General features: G+C 40.2%; 1 protein-coding gene across 1 annotated transcript; it reads left to right on the plus strand.

Annotated features, from left to right (window-relative positions):
• Window positions 1-10,126: 10,126 nt before the first annotated feature.
• Window positions 10,127-20,681, plus strand: crybb1 (crystallin, beta B1). The gene is made up of 6 exons (XM_032508544.1): window positions 10,127-10,335; window positions 11,314-11,457; window positions 13,291-13,409; window positions 13,539-13,671; window positions 16,813-16,955; window positions 20,282-20,681. The coding sequence occupies exons 2-6, from the start codon at window positions 11,335-11,337 to the stop codon at window positions 20,457-20,459; spliced, it is 696 nt and encodes a 231-aa protein (XP_032364435.1). The 5' UTR covers window positions 10,127-10,335; window positions 11,314-11,334; the 3' UTR covers window positions 20,460-20,681.
• Window positions 20,682-22,363: the final 1,682 nt, after the last annotated feature.

The raw sequence follows: 22,363 nt of genomic DNA on the forward strand, positions 1-22,363 counted from the left end.
TTATAAAAAAAATGAATATTTTCATAAAAAATGTGAATATTTTTATAAATAAATGTGAATCTTTTCATGAAAAAATGTGAATCTTTTCATAAATAAATGTGAATATTTTCATAAAAAATGTGAATATTTTCATAAATAAATGTGAATATTTGATAGTTTCTTCTCTCCTCTGTGACTTATCTTTGAATATCTTTGAGTTGTGGACAAAACGAGACATTTGAGGACGTCGTCTCGAGCTTTTGGGGAAACACTGATCCACATTTTTCACCTTTTTCTGACATTTTACAGAACAGGAGAGTCAAAATGAGAAACACATCCAACGCCAGACGTGTAGTTTGTTGGCATGCTTTTATTTTGAAAAACTCAGATCTCTTTAAGTGTATTGTTGCAGGTCTCATATCGTCTTCTCACTTACACTGCGGTCCACATAAAGCCCGATGTGAGGAGAGTGCAGATGTGAGTCATGCATGCTCTGTCGTGGTTTGGGGTTTTGTTTTGGGTTATCCCTGTCTTCTGGTCCTGTCTTGTCTCCTTGTGTCTCAGTGTCCTCCCCGGTCTTGTGTGGTAGTCTCTGTCTGGTGTTCCCCTGTTAGTGTCTGTGTGTTCGGTTTCCTGTTTTGTTTTGATAGCACGGTTTCCTGTCTTGTCTAGTTTGGCTTTGTGTCGGTCTGATTGTCCCGCCTCGCCCTGATGTGAGTCACCTGACGTCTCACCTGTTCCCCGTTACCTCTTGTATTTGACCTCTGTGTCCCCTTTGTCTCTCTCTGTGTCAGGCTGAAGGCTTGGACCTAAGTGTCTATATAAATGTAATAAATTATAATTTAATGAACACATCGAGACTTAAACTGTCAGGAAAAGAAAGTTAGAGGTGATTTATTAACCCCCATGTTGTCCTCATGTTGTCCTCATGTTGTCCTCATGTAGTCCTCATGTGGCCCTCATGTTGTCCCCATGTTGTCCTCATGTTGTCCCCATGTTGTCTTCATGTTGTCCTCATGTTGTCCTCATGTTGTCCTCATGTAGTCCTCATGTGGCCCTCATGTTGTCCCCATGTTGTCCTCATGTTGTCCTCATGTTGTCTTCATGTTGTCCTCATGTTGTCCTCATGTTGTCCTCATGTAGTCCTCATGTGGCCCTCATGTTGTCCCATGTTGTCCTCATGTTGTCCTCATGTTGTCTTCATGTTGTCCTCATGTTGCCCTCATGTTGTCCTCATGTTGTCCTCATGTTGTCCCCATGTTGTCCCCATGTTGTCCTCATGTTGTCCTCATGTTGTCCCCATGTTGTCTTCATGTTGCCCTCATGTTGTCCTCATGTTGTCTTCATGTTGTCCTCATGTAGTCCTCATGTGGCCCTCATGTTGTCCCCATGTTGTCCTCATGTTGTCCTCATGTTGTCTTCATGTTGTCCTCATGTTGTCCCCATGTTGTCCTCATGTTGTCCTCATGTTGTCCCCATGTTGTCCTCATGTTGTCCTCATGTTGTCCCCATGTTGTCCTCATGTTGTCCTCATGTTGTCTTCATGTTGTCCTCATGTTGTCCTCATGTTGTCCTCATGTTGTCTTCATGTTGTCCTCATGTTGTCCTCATGTTGTCTTCATGTTGTCCTCATGTTGTCCCCATGTTGTCCTCATGTTGTCCCCATGTTGTCCTATATCAATGTTCTTTTTAATTCCCCAAAATAACATGATTGATTCCAACGCTCTTTGCCAAGTACAAATCTCTACTTTCATTAATTTTGGGTCTTATTATATTTTATAGCATTGTAAAACAAAGTGAAGTGTTGTTGAAATAGTATTGAGTAAAAGTTGACATATTCCAGTCTGTGATTATCATCAACATCCATTCCTTTAATTTTAGTCTCAATAATAATAACTAAATAATATATTATAATACAACTATCTACCTAACAAACTTTAACATTAACATAGGCAACAGGCTAGATAGTGAGAGAGAGAGAATAAGAGAGAGAGGAATGAGAGAGAGAGAGAGAGAGGAATGAGAGAGAGAGAGAGAATGAGAGGGAATGAGAGAGAGAGAGAATGAGAGAGAGAGAGAGAGAGAATGAGAAGAGAGAGAGAATGAGATGGAGAGGAGGAGAAATGAGAGAGATGAGGGAGAAGAGAATGAGAGAGAGAATGAGTGAGAAGATGGAGAGAGAGGAAATAAGAGAGAGAGAGAATGAGAGAGGGAGAGAGAAGGAGAGAGGAGGAGAGAGGAGAGAGGAATGAGAGAGAGAGAGAGAGAAATGAGAGAGGGAGAGAGGGGCGAGAGAGAATGAGAGAGAGGGGGAGAAGAGAGAGGAGAGGAGAGATATGAGAGAGAAGAGAGAGAGAGGAGATGAGGATGAGAGAGGAGGAATGAGAGAGAGAGAGAGAGATGAGTGAGAGAGAGAGAGAATGAGAAGAGAGAGAGAGTGGGAGAATGAGAGAGGAGAGAGAGAGAGAGAATGAGTGAGAGAGAGAGAATGAGAGAGAGAGAGAGAGTGGAGAATGAGAGAGAGAGAGAGAGAGAATGAGAGAGAGAGAGAGAGAATGAGAGAATGAGAGAGAGAGAGAGAGAGAATGATAGAGAGAGAGAGAATGAGAGAGAGAGAATGATAGAGAATGAGAGAGAGAGAGAGACCTCTACAAAAAAAGAAAAGCACAGTCCCGAAAACAAAGGCTACAAAAAAACACTGCATCCAGATTACACAACGTGAGATAGTGAGAAAGAGAGAGAGATAGTGAGAGAGAATGAGAGAGAGAGAGATAGAGAGAGAGAATGAGAGAGAGAGAGAGAGAGAGAGAGAGAATGAGAGACATAGACATCCTGTATACTTGTTTTGATATTATATATTAAGTCTCTGTGATCAGCCCTATTTTACACAAAAGTGTATGTGTGTGTTGTGTTTGTGCCTGTGCCTGCCTGGGTGTGTGTGTGTGTGTGTGGTGTGTGGTCTGTGGTCTGTGCCTGTGTGTGTGTGTGTGTGTGTGTGTGTGTCTGTGTGTCTGTGCCTGGTGTGTGTGTGTGTGTGTGTTTGTGCCTGTGCCTGCCTGGTGTGGTGTGTGTGTGTGTTGTGTGTGTGTGTGTGTGTGTGTGTCTGTGTGTCTGTGCCTTGGTGTGTGTGTGTGTGTGTGTTGTGTGTGGGGTGTTTTGTGTGTGTGTGTGTGTGGTGTCTGTGTGTCTGTGCCTTGGTGTGTGTGTGTGTGTGGTGTGTGTGTGTGTGTGTGTCTGTGCCTGTGTGGTGTGTGTGGGTGTGTGTGTGTGTGTGTGTGTTGTGTGTGTGTGTGGTGTGTTGTGGTGTGTGTTGTGTGTGTGTGTGGACTTTGGGATTTATGATTACAACAAATGGATTCTCTGGAGCCTCATCCTAAAGGGGTGCTATGCAAGTTTAAGCCATTTCTTCGCTGTTTGTTTGCAGGTTTCTCTACTGGCCCCCTACAGGTTCTCTATACAAGCCCCCCCCCCCCCCCCCCTACAGGTTTCTATATAAACCCCCCCCCCCTTACAGCTTTCTCTACAGAGCCCCCCCTACAGGTTTCTTTGTAGAGCCCCGCTACAGGTTTCTCTATAGAACCCCCCTACGGGTTTCTCTACAGAGCACCCCCCCACCCCCACCACCCTACAGGTTTCTCTATAGAGCCCCCCTACAGGCTTCTCTATAGAGACCCTCCTACAGGTTTAGAGCTCCCCCTAAAGGTTTTACTATAGAGCTCCCCATATAGATGTTTGGCAGCTCCTATGTGTACTTGTGTCTGACCCCCCCCCCCCCCCCCCAATTCGTTACATCGTGAGACCTGCACTCAAAAAAATCCTTAAATAACAGAAACAGTGCCAGCAGATCATTACCCCGACTTTCTACCATTGTTAAAAAAAACAGAATTTTTAAGTTAAATAACTGTGTCAATGGTAAAAAAAAACACACAACATTTTCCGTTATAATGTAAATCAACCGAAATATACCTGGGATTGTTAAAATTTAAAGTCAAACAACTGTTAATTTACAGATATTTCTTAGAGTGGGATATACTAAAAAAAACCTGTATAGTTTCCCTAAAACAAAACAAATGTCTAAAATCAAAATACAAGAACCAATTACACATTCTTCCAGGCATTGCAGTCATTTATCGAGAGTCGTTTTTATCTCCCAAACCTAAATTATGTTTCGTTGGGACGGATTACGCAGCAGGATTAATTTTCACCTAATCTGCACATATCAAACACGATTTAATCCTGTTTACGAAGCGGAAATAATAATCACAGCTGAGGTGACGTAATCCAGACGTAATCCGGCTGTAATCCAAGAGTCATCATCAACAACTGTAGTTTCACCTCTAGAGATAAACAATACATTTAGATTAGATCAGATTAGATCAGATCAGATTAGATTAGATTAGATTAGATTTTACTCTATTCATCCCACAACGGGGAAATTTCCTTATTACAGCAGCAGCACTTTCTTCAATAACAGCAAAAAAAAAACAACAACACACAAACAAGTAAACGCACAAGAACTACAGGCACACAATAGACAATGATTAGATAATATTGTAGACTGAAAGTGAGCAAAATGGCGTCAAATAAAGGTATTTTAAAGTGCGGTTGCCATGATACCAGAAACCATATTGCGGTGTAAGTGACGTTAAAATTAAATTGAATATGTAACTAGAGTACTGAAGCAAGAGTCGGTAGCATGATATAAATTATATTAACCTGTGACCATAAATATTGAAAAGTAAGCACTTGTAATGAGATACAGGTGGTGCAGGTGTTGTGGAGTCTGTATGGATGTAGATTTGAAGGCAGACCACACGACTTTTGAAAGAAAATTCTTCCTTTTAACAAATGAAAAATTCAGTTTATAAGCAGTAAAACTATATTCAGTTCAACACATTTGTACTGCTTCAGACTTACTTGGTCTGGTTGCTTATGGTGGCTAACGTTGGCTTAATGTAGTCAGATATTCAGGCTGTTCTCATGAAGCATTCATACATATAACTTCCAAAGTAAAGCTCTGTAATGTGTATGTATTGCATACATTTGTTACATTACATATATTTAGCACATTGACTGCTGCTGTAGAGCGTGAAGATCCTCGTAGGGAGGAGGTCGGGGGGGATGTTTGGCTCCTAAAATACAGGACTTTCACCCAGGATACAGGTGTTCATGTCCTGGAGAAGTTAAGGAGAAAACACAAGACTTTCACCCAGGAAACAGGTGTTCATGTCCTGGAGAAGTTAAGGAGAAAACACAAGACTTTCACCTGGAAACAGGTGTTCATGTCCTGGAGAAGTTAAGGAGAAAACACCAGACTTTCACCAGGAAACAGGTGTTCATGTCCTGGAGAAGTTAAGGAGAAAACACAAGACTTTCACCTGGAAACAGGTGTTCATGTCCTGGAGAAGTTAAGGAGAAAACACAAGACTTTCACCAGGAAACAGGTGTTCATGTCCTGGAGAAGTTAAGGAGAAAACACAAGACTTTCACCAGTGAACAGGTGTTCATGTCCTGGAGAAGTTAAGGAGAAAACACAAGACTTTCACCAGGAAACAGGTGTTCATGTCCTGGAGAAGTTAAGGAGAAAACACCAGACTTTCACCTGGAAACAGGTGTTCATGTCCTGGAGAAGTTAAGGAGAAAACACAAGACTTTCACCAGGAAACAGGTGTTCATGTCCTGGAGAAGTTAAGGTGAAAACACAAGACTTTCACCAGGAAACAGGTGTTCATGTCCTGGAGAAGTTAAGGAGAAAACACAAGACTTTCACCAGGAAACAGGTGTTCATGTCCTGGAGAAGTTAAGGAGAAAACACAAGACTTTCACCAGGAAACAGGTGTTCATGTCCTGGAGAAGTTAAGGAGAAAACACAAGACTTTCTCTGAATGTAACGAAGAAGAAAAATGCTTTGAAGCTCTAATTGTACTAATTAATGACCTAAATCTCACATAAACTCCTAGTTCTTTTTTTTCCATTTTTGTTTATTGTAATTTAACGCTTGTCTGTTGTCTGGTGATGAACTCGTCAGTACTGTACAATGCCATAATATGTATGTAAAGAACTTTCAATGCAGTTTGTATGTTTTAACCCAAACCACATAGTTTTTTTCTAATTATAACTAGTCGTTTTGGTGTCTAAACTTAACTGTTGTCACTGTGTAAAGCTAAGCTTGTGTTTGCCGCAGTGTTCTGGGAGCGAGGTGAGCACGCTATAAAATGTCAAACAACACAGCACATTCCCTCAGGAGATTGTGGGATCATGTCCCGCGTGTCATGATTCCTAAAACCAACCCGATTGTTCTTTTCCTAAACCCAACCTGTTGTACCTGTTGTTATTTTACTAAACCCAACCTGTTGTACCTATTGTTATTTTACTAAACCCAACCTGTTGTTATTTTACTAAACCCAACCTGTTGTACCTGTTGTTATTTTACTAAACCCAACCTGTTGTTATTTTACTAAACCCAACCTGTTGTACCTATTGTTATTTTACTAAACCCAACCTGTTGTTATTTTACTAAACCCAACCTGTTGTTATTTTACTAAACCCAACCTGTTGTTATTTTACTAAACCCAACCTGTTGTTATTTTACTAAACCCAACCTGTTGTTATTTTACTAAACCCAACCTGTTATTATTTTACTAAACCCAACCTGTTGTTATTTTACTAAACCCAACCTGTTGTTATTTTACTAAACCCAACCTGTTGTTATTTTACTAAACCCAACCTGTTGTTATTTTACTTAACCCAACCTGTTGTTATTTTACTAAACCCAACCTGTTGAATCCTGGTTTTATTTTACTAAACCCGACTTGTTGTTATTTTCCTAAACCCAACCTGTTATTTTCCTAAACCAACCTGTTGAATCCTGGTTTTATTTTCCTAAACCCAACCTGTTGAATCCTGGTTTTATTTTCCTAAACCCAACCTGTTGAATCCTGGTTTTATTTTACTAAACCCAACCTGTTGTACCTGTTGTTATTTTACTTAACCCAACCTGTTATTTTACTAAACCCAACCTGTTGTACCTGTTATTTTACTAAACCCAACCTGTTGAATCCTGGTTTTATTTTACTAAACCCGACTTGTTGTTATTTTCCTAAACCAACCTGTTGAATCCTGGTTTTATTTTCCTAAACCCAACCTGTTGAATCCTGGTTTTATTTTACTAAACCCAACCTGTTGTACCTGTTGTTATTTTACTAAACCCAACCTGTTGAATCCTGGTTTTATTTTCCTAAACCCAACCTGTTGAATCCTGGTTTTATTTTACTAAACCCAACCGGTTGAATCCTGGTTTTATTTTACTAAACCCAACCTGTTGAATCCTGGTTTTATTTTACTAAACCCAACCTGTTGTTATTTTACTAAACCCAACCTGTTGTACCTGTTGTTATTTTACTAAACCCAACCTGTTGAATCCTGGTTTTATTTTACTAAACCCAACCTGTTGTTATTTTACTAAACCCAACCTGTTGTACCTGTTGTTATTTTACTAAACCCAACCTGTTGTTATTTTCCTAAACCCAACCTGTTGTTATTTTACTAAACCCAACCTGTTGTTATTTTACTAAACCCAACCTGTTATTTTACTAAATCCAACCTGTTGAATCCTGGTTTTATTTTACTAAACCCAACCTGTTATTTTACTAAACCCAACCTGTTGTACCTGTTGTTATTTTACTAAACCCAACCTGTTGTTATTTTCCTAAACCCAACCTGTTATTTTACTAAATCCAACCTGTTGAATCCTGGTTTTATTTTACTAAACCCAACCTGTTGTACCTGTTGTTATTTTACTAAACCCAACCTGTTGTTATTTTTATGCATGTTAACGCCATGCACAAAACTCCAAAAACTGCAGGAAAACACCCTGGTCCTCACTTAGAAGACAGGTTTGCGAGGTCGGCAGGTGGTTCAGAATGCTGCAGCACGTCTTCTGACTGGATCATCTAAATACAGACATATAACTCCGGTGCTGGCCTCACTGCACTGGCTCCCGGTTCAGGTCAGAGCAGATTTTAATGTTTTGCTTTTAACGTGCAAAATAGTGAATGGCTTTGCACCATTATATCTGTCCGATCTTTTAACTTCCCATGAATGCTCCAATGTTATGTAACGGTCTCCCAGCTGATATTAGATCGGCTCAACTGAGGTTTTTAAATCAGAGCTTAAGACTTACTTATTCACTGCTGTTTATGAGTCCTAAACGTTCAATTATCCGAATCAGAATCAGAATCAGAATCAGAAATACTTTATTGATCTCCGAAGGGAAACTCTGTGTTGCAGTTGCACAAATAGTAGAAATATAAATAAAGAAATAAAGAAATGTAAGGAGTGTGGATATTTACATAGTTAAAGGAGTATTATGATACAGTATTTACAAAATTAACATAATTAAGGAGTTGCAATGGTGAAAATAATAATAATACTAATAATAATAAGCAGTTGTAGTAAGTAGCAGTTGAGTATTGCACACATTTCAGGCCGGTGTTATTGCACAAAAACAGATAATATTGTCCAGTTTTAACCTCTCTCAGAGTGTGTGTGTGTGTGTGTGTGTGTGTGTGTGTGTGTGTGTGTCAGACACTTAGAGGGAGGAGTTATAAAGTTTGATGGCCACAGGCAGGAAGGACTTCCTGTGGCGCTCTGTGGTGCATTTTGGGAGAATGAGTCTATCACAGAAAGTGCTCCTGTGATTGAGCAGCAAGCCATGGAGTGGGTGGGAGACATTGTCCAAGATGGCGTGTAGTTTTGGACAGCATTAGTATTATCTTTGGTGTCTTTGTATACTTGTACTTATATTTAACTGTTTGTATTTACATTTTAATGTGTTGTTTGCATTTTGATTGTATTATTTTTGTAAAGCACTTTGATTGAAAGCGCTCTATAAATAAAGGTATTATTATTATTATTAAAGTTTAGAGCGCGTAGATGTCGCCGCGTCAAAGTGACGTCCAACGTGCTCGACTCACATCTGCAGTCGACTCACATCCGGTAGTGACAGCGCCGCATGGTGGTGCACCTCTGGAGTCTTGTAGCTATGTGTTCGCTGCGTTGTTCTTTCAGTTCAACACGGTCGGCTGGGAAGAAGAGGTTCGCCTCTACAGACGTCTGTAGAGGTTCGCCTCTACAGACGTCTGTAGAGGCGATCTACAGACGTCTGTAGACCGCCTCTACAGACGTCTGTAGATCGCCTCTAGAAGCATAGACACGTCTGTAGAGGCGATCTACAGGCGTCTGTAGATCGAGTGTGTTGTGTGTCTGTGTTCCCCTGCAGACGATATAAAGAAGGGTTTACTTCTTTGTGCCCTCTGAACCTTCAGCAGGTAATCTCCTTATGTGGGAGGCTAAAAACAGCATTTCCTGCCATTTTTGCATGAAAAATCACTCTAACGATCCATCGTTTGGTCTATAAAATGTCATAATAAAGTGAAAAATGTTGCTCCCAGTTTCTTAAAGTCCAAGGTGACGTCTTTAAATGTCTTGCATTGACAGGAAATCTTCATATAAAACAGCACTTTCTGCCATTTTAGCATGAAAAAGGACCTTAACGATTAATTGATTATTGAATTTTTGGTGATTTTCTTTCTAATTGATTAGTCGCCTTATCGTTATAGCTCTAAGAAGCTCTATGTTTGGGATGGAGGGACAATTTAAATTAATTTTTTTGGGAGCTGAGAGACACAAACAGGTCAGAGAGCATTACGGACAACGACACGCTAACACACAGTTGGTTTTGGTCTTTTCGTGGGATTCATTGATAACAACAAGGGTTTGGATCGTCTGCAGCCTCATTCTTTAACAAAATAAAAGCTAAAAAAAACTAAAAAACGCATAAATAAACAAATCACCCATCCATCCAGGCACCGCGGTCTACCCAGAGACATTTTGATCCCGCGCCCAAATTTATTATCCAATTATCCATTCAAATCTTTGTACTCCAGGGAGTGTGTTGTGTGTCTGCGTTCCCCTGTAGGTGATATAAAGAAGGGATTACCTCTTTGTGCCCTCTGAACCTTTGCATTCCTGCTCTCTACATGCAACCGTAGCCTCAAGCCCCACCAGCCCCACCAGCCCAACACACACGGGGGGCCAAACTGCCTCGGTCAGGGGTTTTCTTTTGATAGTAAAATGCTTACAGGCAAGCCTGGGGGGGGGGCGACGGGCGTTTCCAGGCTGTGCGATGACCCGCTGGCGTTGGCACGGGCCGACTGTGATGACGACGGGCTTTCTATTGTGCCGTGAGCCTCCACGCTCGGCCTTTGCCAGAGTATAAAAGCTTGGGGTCGAGCGTTGGAGGCACCAGCACGAGCCAGCCTCGCACACACGGCACTGCAAGCTTTACTCACGCAGGTAAGGACACACACACACACACACACACACACACACAGCAGCACATCCAGAGCCAGAGCCAGAGCCCTCTCCCTGCCCAACACACCCGGGCAAAACACCCTCAGCCTGGGTGGGTGGGGGGTGGGGGGGGGGAGCCCAAACACAAGGGCCCAAATAAACCCCCCGCATAAACACAACACTCGTGTTTGAGTTAGAGCTGCAACGAGAAGTCGATTGATTGGAAAATATCAGGCAACGATTTCAATAGTCGAGTCTTTTTTCATGCAAGAATGGCTGAAATTTCAGTTTTCAGCCTCTCAAATACAGAGATTTCGCTGCTCTTTCTCTGGTTTGTATCACACTCAATTGAGTATCTTTGGGTTTTGGACTGAAAAAAATCTAGACATTTAACGACATCAAGTGACATTTTTCACAATTTGTTGACATTTTATCGACCAAATGATGAATCGATTAATCCATATAAGTAATTTTCATGGCCGAAAATGCTGTTTTTAGCCTTTAAAATATGGAGGTTTTATATCATACGATATGAATATCTTTGGGTTTTGGTCCTACAAAACAAGACATTTATAGACATCAGGTGACATTTGATAGACCAAACAATCGTCAAAGTAATTTTTCACACAGAAGGGCAGAAAATGCCGTCTTCAGTCGCTCAAATATGGAGATTTCCATTTAAAACTGAATATCTTTGGGTTTTAGACTGACCATACAACACATTTAAAGACATCAACTTGGACTTTGAGAAAGTGGGAGTGACATGTATCCATATTTTCTGACATTTAATAGCCCAAACATTAATGGATAAAAGAAAACAATCATTATTTGCAGCCCTAGTTTTAATCCAACCCCCATAAACAGACTGTACATCCATCGCCCCTCTGAGCCACGTTTCTCCTCCTTCCCCTTCTCCGTCTGCCACGCTGTCACTTTCCATCGACACCTCTATTTCTGTCTGTCCCGCCATCTCTTCCCCAGACTCTCCTGAAGCCCCTCGCCATGTCTCAGACCGCCAAGTCCGCCTCCAGCCAGGGCACCGACGCCAAGGACAAGGGCGCCCCCGCCCCCGCTGCCTCCAGCAAGGCCACCAAGACCGGAGAGCCCGGCATGGGGTCCTACAGAGTGAGTCTCTGCTGGGCTTTCGACCCAATCTCATTTATTTAAAGCGCAAAAGAAAACACATCCTCCCATCCGGACTTCCCACAGCTGCAAACATCAGGTTTTTAATACCACAGTGGAGGACGTAGAAGTCCTGCAGTAAAAAACATATGACTTCAGTTAAAGTACCAGCATCAAAATATTGGTGGAGTAGAAGCATAAAGTAGCAGAAAATATGAAATATTCATTTTCATTTCATTTATTTGTTTATTTGAAAAGGGGACAATGTACACTGATCGACACTCGAAGCAAATGTAAGCGTACCCGAGTTAGCCATAGGCTAGTTTTCATCGGCAGTCCCCTAGCCAGATGTTATTAGGCATCCTAAAATAATAAACAGTTATAATACAATGAAGATATTTATACGATAGACAAAAGGTTAAGTTCAGTACAAGAACCTTTAAAAAGGCAACTGGATAGATGGAGCTTCAAAGAGTTCTAGCATGAAAGGAAAACACTTAGAGTAAAAACACCACAAACATATTTCCATCTAATCTAATCTTTTAGTCATTTTTTAAAGATGATTTTTTTTGACATTTTTAGCCCTTTATATATATATATATATATATATATATATATATATATATATATATATATATATATATATATGTGTGTGTGTGACTTAAAGTGAACGGACACTTTAACGGCAGCTTTTCATACAGGTTTTTGCTTCACCTTACTTAGATGTTTTTATTCCAATTAATTAATTAATTAAAGTAGAATATTAGAGTAGGCCTCCAAGTGTGACGTAGCATAAAAGGAAAATACTCGGGTAAATACACTTTCCGACACCGATTCTTGAGGCCAACTTAGAGTTGAAGGAATTCATGAAACGGCAACAGTGATTGGCTAAATGTCAACTATTGACTATTGAACAGTCCTTCCAGATAAATGCAGAGGTTGTTTTTGTGACTGTCGCAAAAATCCTCGATTACGCGGCACATTTTCTCGATTCGATGGAATATCCGGGATATTTATGCAGTTTTATGCGAGGAAATTGCGTGAACTTGCAAAAAACTGCGCTTTGACAATAAAAGAGACTGTGTTTGTCTTGTCCCATGGCAACAAGGGAAAACGGCTGCTCTAGTGTGAAGTAAATGCAACATTTTTCAACTTTCCGCTGAGATATTTGTGACTTTATTGCAACAATCGTGAAATCATGCAAGGCCCCGCATTATTTTGCGCGGAAATCTGCAATTTCTGCAATCTGCAAAAAATACCCCCCCCCCCCCCCCCCGTATAAATGCTGACTTTGGCTGATTATGCATTGAATTACGCGATCGCATGATCGCGTTTTTCTGGAGGGACTGGTTAAATTAATCGCCAACTGTTTCAATGATCGATTAATCGAGTCAATTTTTATGGAAGTAGAGTAAAACGTGTGTGATTCCAGCTTCTTAAATGTGAATATTTTCTAGTTCCTTCTCTCCTCTGTGACAGTAAGCTGAACATCTTTAAGTTGTGGACAAAACAAAGACATCTGAGGACGTCGTTTTGGGCTTTTGGGGAAAACACTGATCCATAGTTTTCCCAACTTCGGGACATTTTAGAGACCAAACAAACAAAACCATTGATCTGGAAAATAATCCCCACATTCGACATTGAAAGCAATCTTTACCTGCAGCCCTAGACTCAGTTGAAAGAATATTTCAATAGAAGTGTGTGTGTTTTGTAAGCGGGTAGATCCTCTGGGAGAGCACGTAGTCTTCTACTGAAGCCATGTTTTTTTTTTTTGGGGGGGGGGGGGGGGGGGGGGGGGCATGCTGTTATAACCTGTGATGTTGCCTCTGTGTGCAGATCATGATGTTCGACCAGGAGAACTTCCAGGGCCGGATGATCGAGGTCCAGAACGAGTGTATGAACGTGTGTGACCGTGGGATGGACCGAGTGCGTAGCATCATCGTGGAGTGCGGCCCGTAAGTGGACACACAGACCCGGCGTACGGACGGATTTGGTTTCGCTCGTTGTCTTTCCGCTAATTGTCCTCTCCTGTCCCTCTGCATCCCCCCCCCCCGTGCGCCCGGCGGACGCCGCCCTTCCTCCAGCTTTGTTGCCTACGAGCAGACTAACTTCCGTGGGGAGATGTTCATCCTGGAGAAGGGAGAGTATCCTCGCTGGGACACCTGGAGCAACTCCTACCGCAGTGACTGCCTCATGTCCCTCAGGCCCATCCGCATGGTACGGTTACACCAACATCATCTCATATCAGGGCGAAATAATCCCTTAGACTTAGACTTCTCTTTATTGATCCTTTTGGTACGACTCCCGCGAGGAAATTTAAAGTTCCAGCAGCAGTTTTCAGCGAGAAAAGAAATAAAAAAATAGATAAAAAAAGACAGTATGAAGACACCAAAATAACAATAATAATAATCACAGTCACACAGTCACGACTGTTGCATTCGACAAAAGATGCATTTATTGAACTTAACCCTTGTTTTATTTTTATTTATGTTATTTAACCTTTATTTAACCAGCAAGTCCCTTGAGATTGAAATCTCTTTTTATTTATTTTATTTAACCAAGAAGTCCCTTGAGATTCATCATTTACAATTTAAACAGAAATACAACAAAAGGTCAACATCACACACAGAGGAAAGGAGCAGGTCACATGTGGCGGTTACATTTTTGAATTACATGGCATTTTAACACGGCCTTAAATTCATTTAATGGGACTAGATCTTGTATTGGCTTCACTTTCCGGAGTTATTTAGGGTTTTAAAAATAATTCTGAAATTACATTTTACTTCATAATCTATCAACAAATGTTGTCTTTATCTCAGTTTCCACCAGCTGAGATAACATCTATGTTCAGGGAATGCATCAGTCTCTACTAGACCACTATTAAACATGGAGGTGGGGTATGTTTGTTGTCATAATGTTATAATTCATGTTAAAAATCCACTATGGAAACAACATGAGTGTCATATCCAGAATAATGTTCTGAGTCAGGAATACATGTTTATCTCAGGAAATAAGGAAAGGACGCTGATTTCAGGTAGAAAACATGGAACTTGGACCATTTTTCTTCTTGTAAAAATCTGAAATGGGTCAATTTGACCTGAATATAAAACGAGGGTTAAAAAAACAGTGAAACCGTGAAACACCATGAACTGTGAGATTGGGCTTCACTTTTCTCTGTATTAACTTTTCAAATTCCCCTTACAGTTAATAATAGAATATATAGAATATATCCAAATTAACACCAGGGATCTATATAGTTAAAATGAAAGGATTTAACAGAAAGAAGACATTTTTCCATCAGAAATATTTTAACTAAAACTATTAGCCGACTGAAAAAAAAATTATTAATTATTTTTTATTTTTTATAATTAATTAAATTAAAATTAATTAATCAAAATTAAATTAAAATAAAATCATTCAAAAATCTAATCACCAGAAATTTATATTTTTAAAATGAAAGTGATTTAAGAGAAAGAAGTAGTGAAAGAAATGTTTCCATCAGAAATATTTGAACTGAAACTATTACCCGATTGAAAAAAAAAATTATTTATTAATTTTTATTTTTTAATAATTAATTAAATTAAATTTAAATTAAATTAAAAATCAATTAAAAAAATCAATAAAAAAAATCAATAAAAAAATCTAGTTAAATTTAAAAAAAAATCTCGATTACATTGCTTTTGTGATAGCTAGGAGCCAAAATCGCGATCACAATTCAACTGATGATTTCAGATTTCTGTCTTCATATGAAGGCATTAAAGGAAAGTGCTACTTTTAGTTTGTCAAGGAGACAACTTTTGAGGGAAGGCATGAAATAACTGGAATAATCACTCAAAACAAACAAAACAAGACATGCTAGTAACGCTTGAATACTTATTTAACCCCGGAGATTTGTATTGTTAAAGTATCTAATAAGTAATGAAAAGATTTGAAAGAGAGAAGTAGTGAAAGAAGTGTTTCCAGCAGAGATATTTAAACTGAAACTATCAACTGATTAACTGAACTGTTTCACCTCTGGAGACAACTTTTGCTTCTCTGAGCTCTTTTTTTGGGATCCTTTAAACAGCTCTACATCGACAGCACTCTAAGTTATATTTCAGTTAATTCACTCTCATGAACGATGATATCGTACGAAGACGAATGCACAATGATTCTTATGATATCCTAAATAATTAGGCATCCCCTAATGGCAGGTCACATGACAGTTAAGTTTAGCGTTTTTTACAGTTGAACTGCGACATGACGGGCCTTTGAGAGGTCGTGGCGGTTGAGTTTCGCCGACAAAAAGTGAGCATCATACAGCGACGACGGTTAAGTTTAGACACCAAAACGACTCTTTAGGCAAGGCAAGGCAAGGCAGCTTTATCTGTAGAGCACATTTCAGCAACAGGGCGATTCAAAGTGCTTTACACAAAATCAGTTAAACAGATAAAACACAAGTAAAAACAGTTAAAAGTCATAAGCATTAAAAATCAATAAGACACATGAATAGACAGTTAAAAACAAAATAGAAACATTAGGACACATAAAACACAAGAATAAAAGTTACAGTGCAGCATAAGAAAGAAATGAGCAGTCATTTAAAGAAAGGCAGCATCAAATAGAAAGGTCTTCAGCCTTGATTTAAAGAACTGAGAGTAGCAGCGGATCTGCAGGTTTCTGGGAGTTTATTCCAGATATGAGGAGCATAGAAACTGAAAGCTGCTTCACCCTGTTTAGTTCTGACTCTGGGGACAGAAAGTAGACCTGTCCCAGATGACCTGAGAGGTCTGGGGGGGTCATAGTGTAGTAGTAGACCTGTCCCAGACCACCTGAGAGGTCTGGGGGGGTCATAGTGTAGTAGCAGATCAGAAATGTATTTTGGACCTAAACCGTTACTCTTTAAGTAAATGGATTGATCTTGTATAGCGCTTTTCTAGTTGGAACGACTACTTCAAGCGCTTTAACAGGAACCATTCACCATTCACACACATCTACATATCGGATCAACTCGGGGTTCAGCGTCTTGCCCAAAAACACCTCGACACGGGGCTGCAGGGCCGTGGATCGAACCGCCAACCTTTCCGATTGGCAGGCCACCGCCTAAACCATCAGCTCAGAAAAAAAAGATGGTGGTTAGGGTTAAAACAATCCGAAACACACGTTTCTTGGGTGAAAGTCTTGGTGTTTTCCCCGGGACTCGAACACCAGTCCCCCGGTTTGAAACCGCTGTGTTACATGCGGACCAGAGCGTTCTCATACAGCAGCAGTCAACGTGGTGCATTCAGTGATAGAATCCATAGAAAATACAGTGTTTTACTACGTAGCTATATGTACGGATGCTTCATGAGAACAGCCTTCCCCCCCCCCCCCCTGCAGGACAGCATGGAGCACAAGATCTGCCTGTATGAGCTCTCCGACTTCAAGGGCAACAAGATGGAGATCCAGGAGGATGATGTGCCGACCCTCTGGGCGCACGGCTTCTGCGACAGAGTGGGCAGCGTGAGGGTCCCCGGAGGAGCGTGAGTACACCCGAGTACTATGAAAGGATGAATCAGATAGACAGATAGATAGATAGATAGATAGACAGATAGATAGATAGATAGATAGATAGATAGATAGACAGATAGATAGATAGATGGACAGATAGATAGATAGATAGATAGATAGATAGACAGATAGATAGATAGATGGACAGATAGATAGATAGATGGACAGATAGATAGATAGATAGATAGAAGATAGATAGATAGATGGACAGATAGATAGATAGATGGACAGATAGATAGATAAATAGATAGATATATAGATAGATAGATAGATAGATAGACAGATAGATAACAGATAGATGATAATAGATAGATAGATAGATAGATAGATGGACAGATAGATAGATAAATAGATAGATATATAGATAGATAGATAGATAGATAGATAGATAGATAGATAGATAGATAGATAGATAGATAGATAGAAGTGCAGTAATTTCCCCATTGGGGACTAATAATCAAATTATCTTATCTTATCTTAGATAGATAGATAGATAGATAGATAGATAGATAGATAGATAGATAGATTGATACATAGATAGATAGATAGATAGATAGATAGATAGATAGATTGATACATAGATAGATAGATAGATAGATAGATAGATAGATAGATAGATATATAGATATTTATTGATCCCAATAAAATGGGAAATTACAGTGTTCCAGCAGCAAAATCCGTCAGACAGCACAGCATATAAACATAAATGAAATACTAGGATCCCATATACATACGTACAATATACATGAAATAATCATAGGATAAAATACAAGAACAAGTATTTGAATATATATACAAGTTGGGAATACACAAAAATGTGCAACTGCTTAAATAGTAATGAATTCAGTGGAGCGTCAAGTGTTTTTTAAGATGCGTGTTTATGCGCAAAGACTTGGTCATGCCTTCGCTTCATACATAAAGAAGCGAAGGCTGTGTACTGCAAAATTGGAAGGAAGCTGCGGGGGTTTGCCGGAGTTACATTACAAAGTAGTTGTTCATGAGAAGTAGGATGGCATGTCATCACAAGGCTTAAAGCTGACTGCGTGCTGTTTTATTTGTTGACAAATGTGTATTTTTAGTTTAAGGGTAGGGGAGGGAGGTTATTCACATTTTTATGGCTTAAAGTCTCACAGTGAAATACACAAGTTACCGACCAGAACAGCGTCATAGATCCTCAATAGGATCCCGAAAAAATCTCATAAAAAGGTCCAATGACACATCCTCAATGACCACGACAACCTCTTTACGGGGAAATTCACAGTGTTGCAGAAAGCAAGGGACAGGGGAAAAAAGTCCAAGACACTCTGAAGATAAACCCACAAAAAATTATCATAAATAAAGAGAATAAATAGTCCAATGTGTTTAGAGAACTTCCTCAAAGACAACTAATTACCCTGGGCATGTCAAACATCTTACAGGACCCCTAGAACCTTCTCAGTGGCAACTAGAATATCTTTAATTACCCCTAGAAACTCCTGAAGGACCATTATAACATCCCCAATGTCAACAGGACATATTAAAGGACCTCTAGGGTCTCCTAAAGGATACCTAGAGCTCCATAATGGACCCCTAGAACCTTCTCAATGACAACTAGAATATCTTTAATTACCCCTAGAAACTCCTGAAGGACCATTATAAGATCCCCAATGTCAACAGGACATATTAAAGGACCTCTGGGGTCTCCTAAAGGATACCTAGAGCTCCCTAATGGACCTCTAGAACCTTCTCAATGACAACTAGAATATCTTTAATTACCCCTAGAAACTCCCGAAGGACCATTATAACATCCCCAATGTCAACAAGACATATTAAAGGACCTCTGGGGTCTCCTAAAGGATACCTAGAGCTCCATAATGGACCCCTAGAACCTTCTCAATGACAACTAGAATATCTTTAATTACCCCTAGAAACTCCTGAAGGACCATTATAAGATCCCCAATGTCAACAGGACATATTAAAGGACCTCTGGGGTCTCCTAAAGGATACCTAGAGCTCCCTAATGGACCTCTAGAACCTTCTCAATGACAACTAGAATATCTTTAATTACCCCTAGAAACTCCCGAAGGACCATTATAACATCCCCAATGTCAACAAGACATATTAAAGGACCTCTGGGGTCTCCTAAAGGATACCTAGAGCTCCATAATGGACCCCTAGAACCTTCTCAATGACAACTAGAATATCTTTAATTACCCCTAGAAACTCCTGAAGGACCATTATAAGATCCCCAATGTCAACAGGACATATTAAAGGACCTCTAGGGTCTCCTAAAGGATACCTAGAGCTCCATAATGGACCCCTAGAACCTTCTCAATGACAATTAGAATATCTTTAATTACCCCTAGAAACTCCTGAAGGACCATTATAAGATCCCCAATGTCAACAGGACATATTAAAGGACCTCTAGGGTCTCCTAAAGGATACCTAGAGCTCCATAATGGACCCCTAGAACCTTCTCAATGACAATTAGAATATCTTTAATTACCCCTAGAAACTCCTGAAGGACCATTATAAGATCCCAAATGTCAACAGGACATATTAAAAGGACCTCTGGGGTCTCCTAAAGGATACCTAAAGCTCACTAATGGACCCCTAGTACCTTCTCAATGATCACTAACCACCCTGGGCTTATTAAATTGCCTAATGGACCAGTAGATGCTCACAATAACAATAGAACGTCTTTATGAAACCTCTAGATTTGCTGATATAAAGGCAAAAATGTAGAATTTTGAATTGTCACCTGTATTTTCCTTCACATAGATAAAGATGTCTCCACCATAAATTGGTGCACAAAATGAAATGAAGTGTTTGACACTCCCAAAGGCAAATTATTAGCCACGAAGAACCCAAACTTAACACTAGTCATTGGGGCGCCTGGTTAGCTCACCTGGTAGAGCAGGCACCCATACATAGAGGTCCCTCCAGCTGTGGGTTTGACTCCGCCCTGTGGCCTTTTGTTGCATGTCATTCCCCCTTTCATGTCTTCAGCTGTCCTGTGAAAAAAAATAAAACTAGTCGTTGATGCCCAACCAGTATTTCTTGAGAACATCTAGAACCTCCTCAATGACAGCTAACCCCCCACTGGGCTTTCTCTAACCTTTTTAATGCTTCAGGGGCCATTAAAACCAGATCTATGACCGCTAATGGCCGTAAAATCCAACCTTTGAGTCTTAAAATGGATCCAAAAACAGAACAGGAGCCAATATGACCTTTGAGAGTGTAAAGAACTACGAGATTAAAGTTCTACTGACACTCAGCGTTTAACTCTCAGCCCTCTTCTCCATGTGTGCCCCCTCAGCTGGGTGGGCTACCAGTACCCCGGATACAGAGGCTACCAGTACCTGTTTGAGTGCGGTGACTACAGACACTACAACGACTTCTGCGCCTACCAGCCCCAGATCCAGTCCATGCGTCGTATCAGGGACATGCAGTTCCACCAGAGAGGATGCTTCACCTTCACCTCCGCCAGCAAGTGAACGACGTGACACCCACTGGCCGGCGGGTGCTGTCATAGCCACGCAGCCCTCTCAGCCGTTTTATTTCTACAAACGCCCATCCTTTCCTAAAACTCCACCACCACCACCACCACCACCATCGCTCCATCTCAAAGGAAAGACAGAATGAGAGCAAACACACGGGACAGCGATCACTGACTTTTTATGGTGCTAAAAAATAAACATGTTGCTAAAAACCTGAAACCTTTCCTGGCTGGATTATCTTTTATTGTTTCTATACAAAAAGCCTAAACTCTAATGTTTTGGGACACGTGCTTGACGTGAAGGTGGTTTGTTGGGACCTTAAAGTTAAAGATGGACTCATTTTTGTGTTAAGCTATTTTTATATTATCTTTAGTATTACCAAATTATTATTGTGGCATATTCTTTTTAAAGGGTCCCATGGCATGAAAATGTCACTTTATGGAGGTTTTTTTTAACATTTATATGAGTCCCCCCCCCCCCCCCCCAGCCTGCCTGTGGCCCCCCAGTGGCTATAAATGATGATAGGTGTAACCCGAGCCCTGGGTATCCTGCTCTGTCTTTGAGAAAATGAAAGCTCAGATAGGTCGATCTGGAATCTTCCCCTTATGATGTCATAAGGGGAAAGGTTACCTCCCCTTTCTCTGCTTTGCCCGCACAGAGAATTTGGCCCCCCCCATGAGAAACAAGCCGTGGGTTTCAAACGAGCAAAGTGGCAGTTGGGTCAAGGCCACACCTCCAGCCTCCAGATACAGTATTAGGGGCCACTAAAGTCTATATAAAAGAGACTTCAGATACAGTATTAGGGACCACTAAGGTCTATATAAAAGAGACTTCAGATACAGTATTAGGGACCACTAAGGTCTATATAAAAGAGGCTTCGATACAGTATAGGGGACCACTAAGGTCTATATAAAAGAGACTTCAGATACAGTATTAGGGACCACTAAGGTCTATATAAAAGAGACTTCAGATACAGTATTAGGGACCACTAAGGTCTATATAAAAGACTTCAGATACCAGTATTAGGGGACCACTAAGTTCTATATAAAAGAGACTTCAGATACAGTATTAGGGGACCACTAAGGTTATATAAAAGAGACTTCAGATACAGTATTAGGGGACCACTAAGGTCTATATAAAAGAGACTTCAGATACAGTATTAGGGACCACTAAGGTCTATATAAAAGAGACTTCAGATACAGTATTAGGGACCACTAAGGTCTATATAAAGAGACTTCAGATACAGTATAGGACCACTAAGGTCTATATAAAAGAGATTCAGATACAGTATTAGGGACCACTAAGGTCTATATAACAGAGACTTCAGATACAGTATTAGGGACCACTAAGGTCTATAAAAAGACTTTCAGATACAGTATTAGGGGACCACTAAGGTCCTATATAAAAGAGACTTCAGATACAGTATAGGGACCACTAAGGTCTATATAAAGAGACTTCAGATAGTATTAGGACCACTATATAAAAGAACTTCAGATACAGTATTAGGGACACTAAGGTCTAAATAAAAGAGACTTCAGATACAGTATTAGGGGACCACTAAGGTCTATATAAAGAGACTTCAGATACAGTATTAGGGACCACTATATAAAAGAGACTTCAGATACAGTATTAGGGACCACTAAGTCTATATAAAGAGACTTCAGATACAGTATTAGGGACCACTAAGGTCTATATAAAGAGACTTCAGATACATATTAGGGACCACTAAGCTATATAAAGAGACTTAGATACAGTATTAGGGACCACTAAGGTCTATATAAAGAGACTTCAGATACAGTATAGGGACCACTAAGTCTATATAAAGAGATTCATACAGTATTGGGACCACTAAGGTCTATATAAAGAGACTTCAGATACACACAAAAAAAACTAACTTAACT

Source organism: Etheostoma spectabile, unplaced genomic scaffold (assembly GCF_008692095.1).
Source record: "Etheostoma spectabile isolate EspeVRDwgs_2016 unplaced genomic scaffold, UIUC_Espe_1.0 scaffold00008248, whole genome shotgun sequence".
NCBI lineage: Eukaryota > Metazoa > Chordata > Actinopteri > Perciformes > Percidae > Etheostoma > Etheostoma spectabile.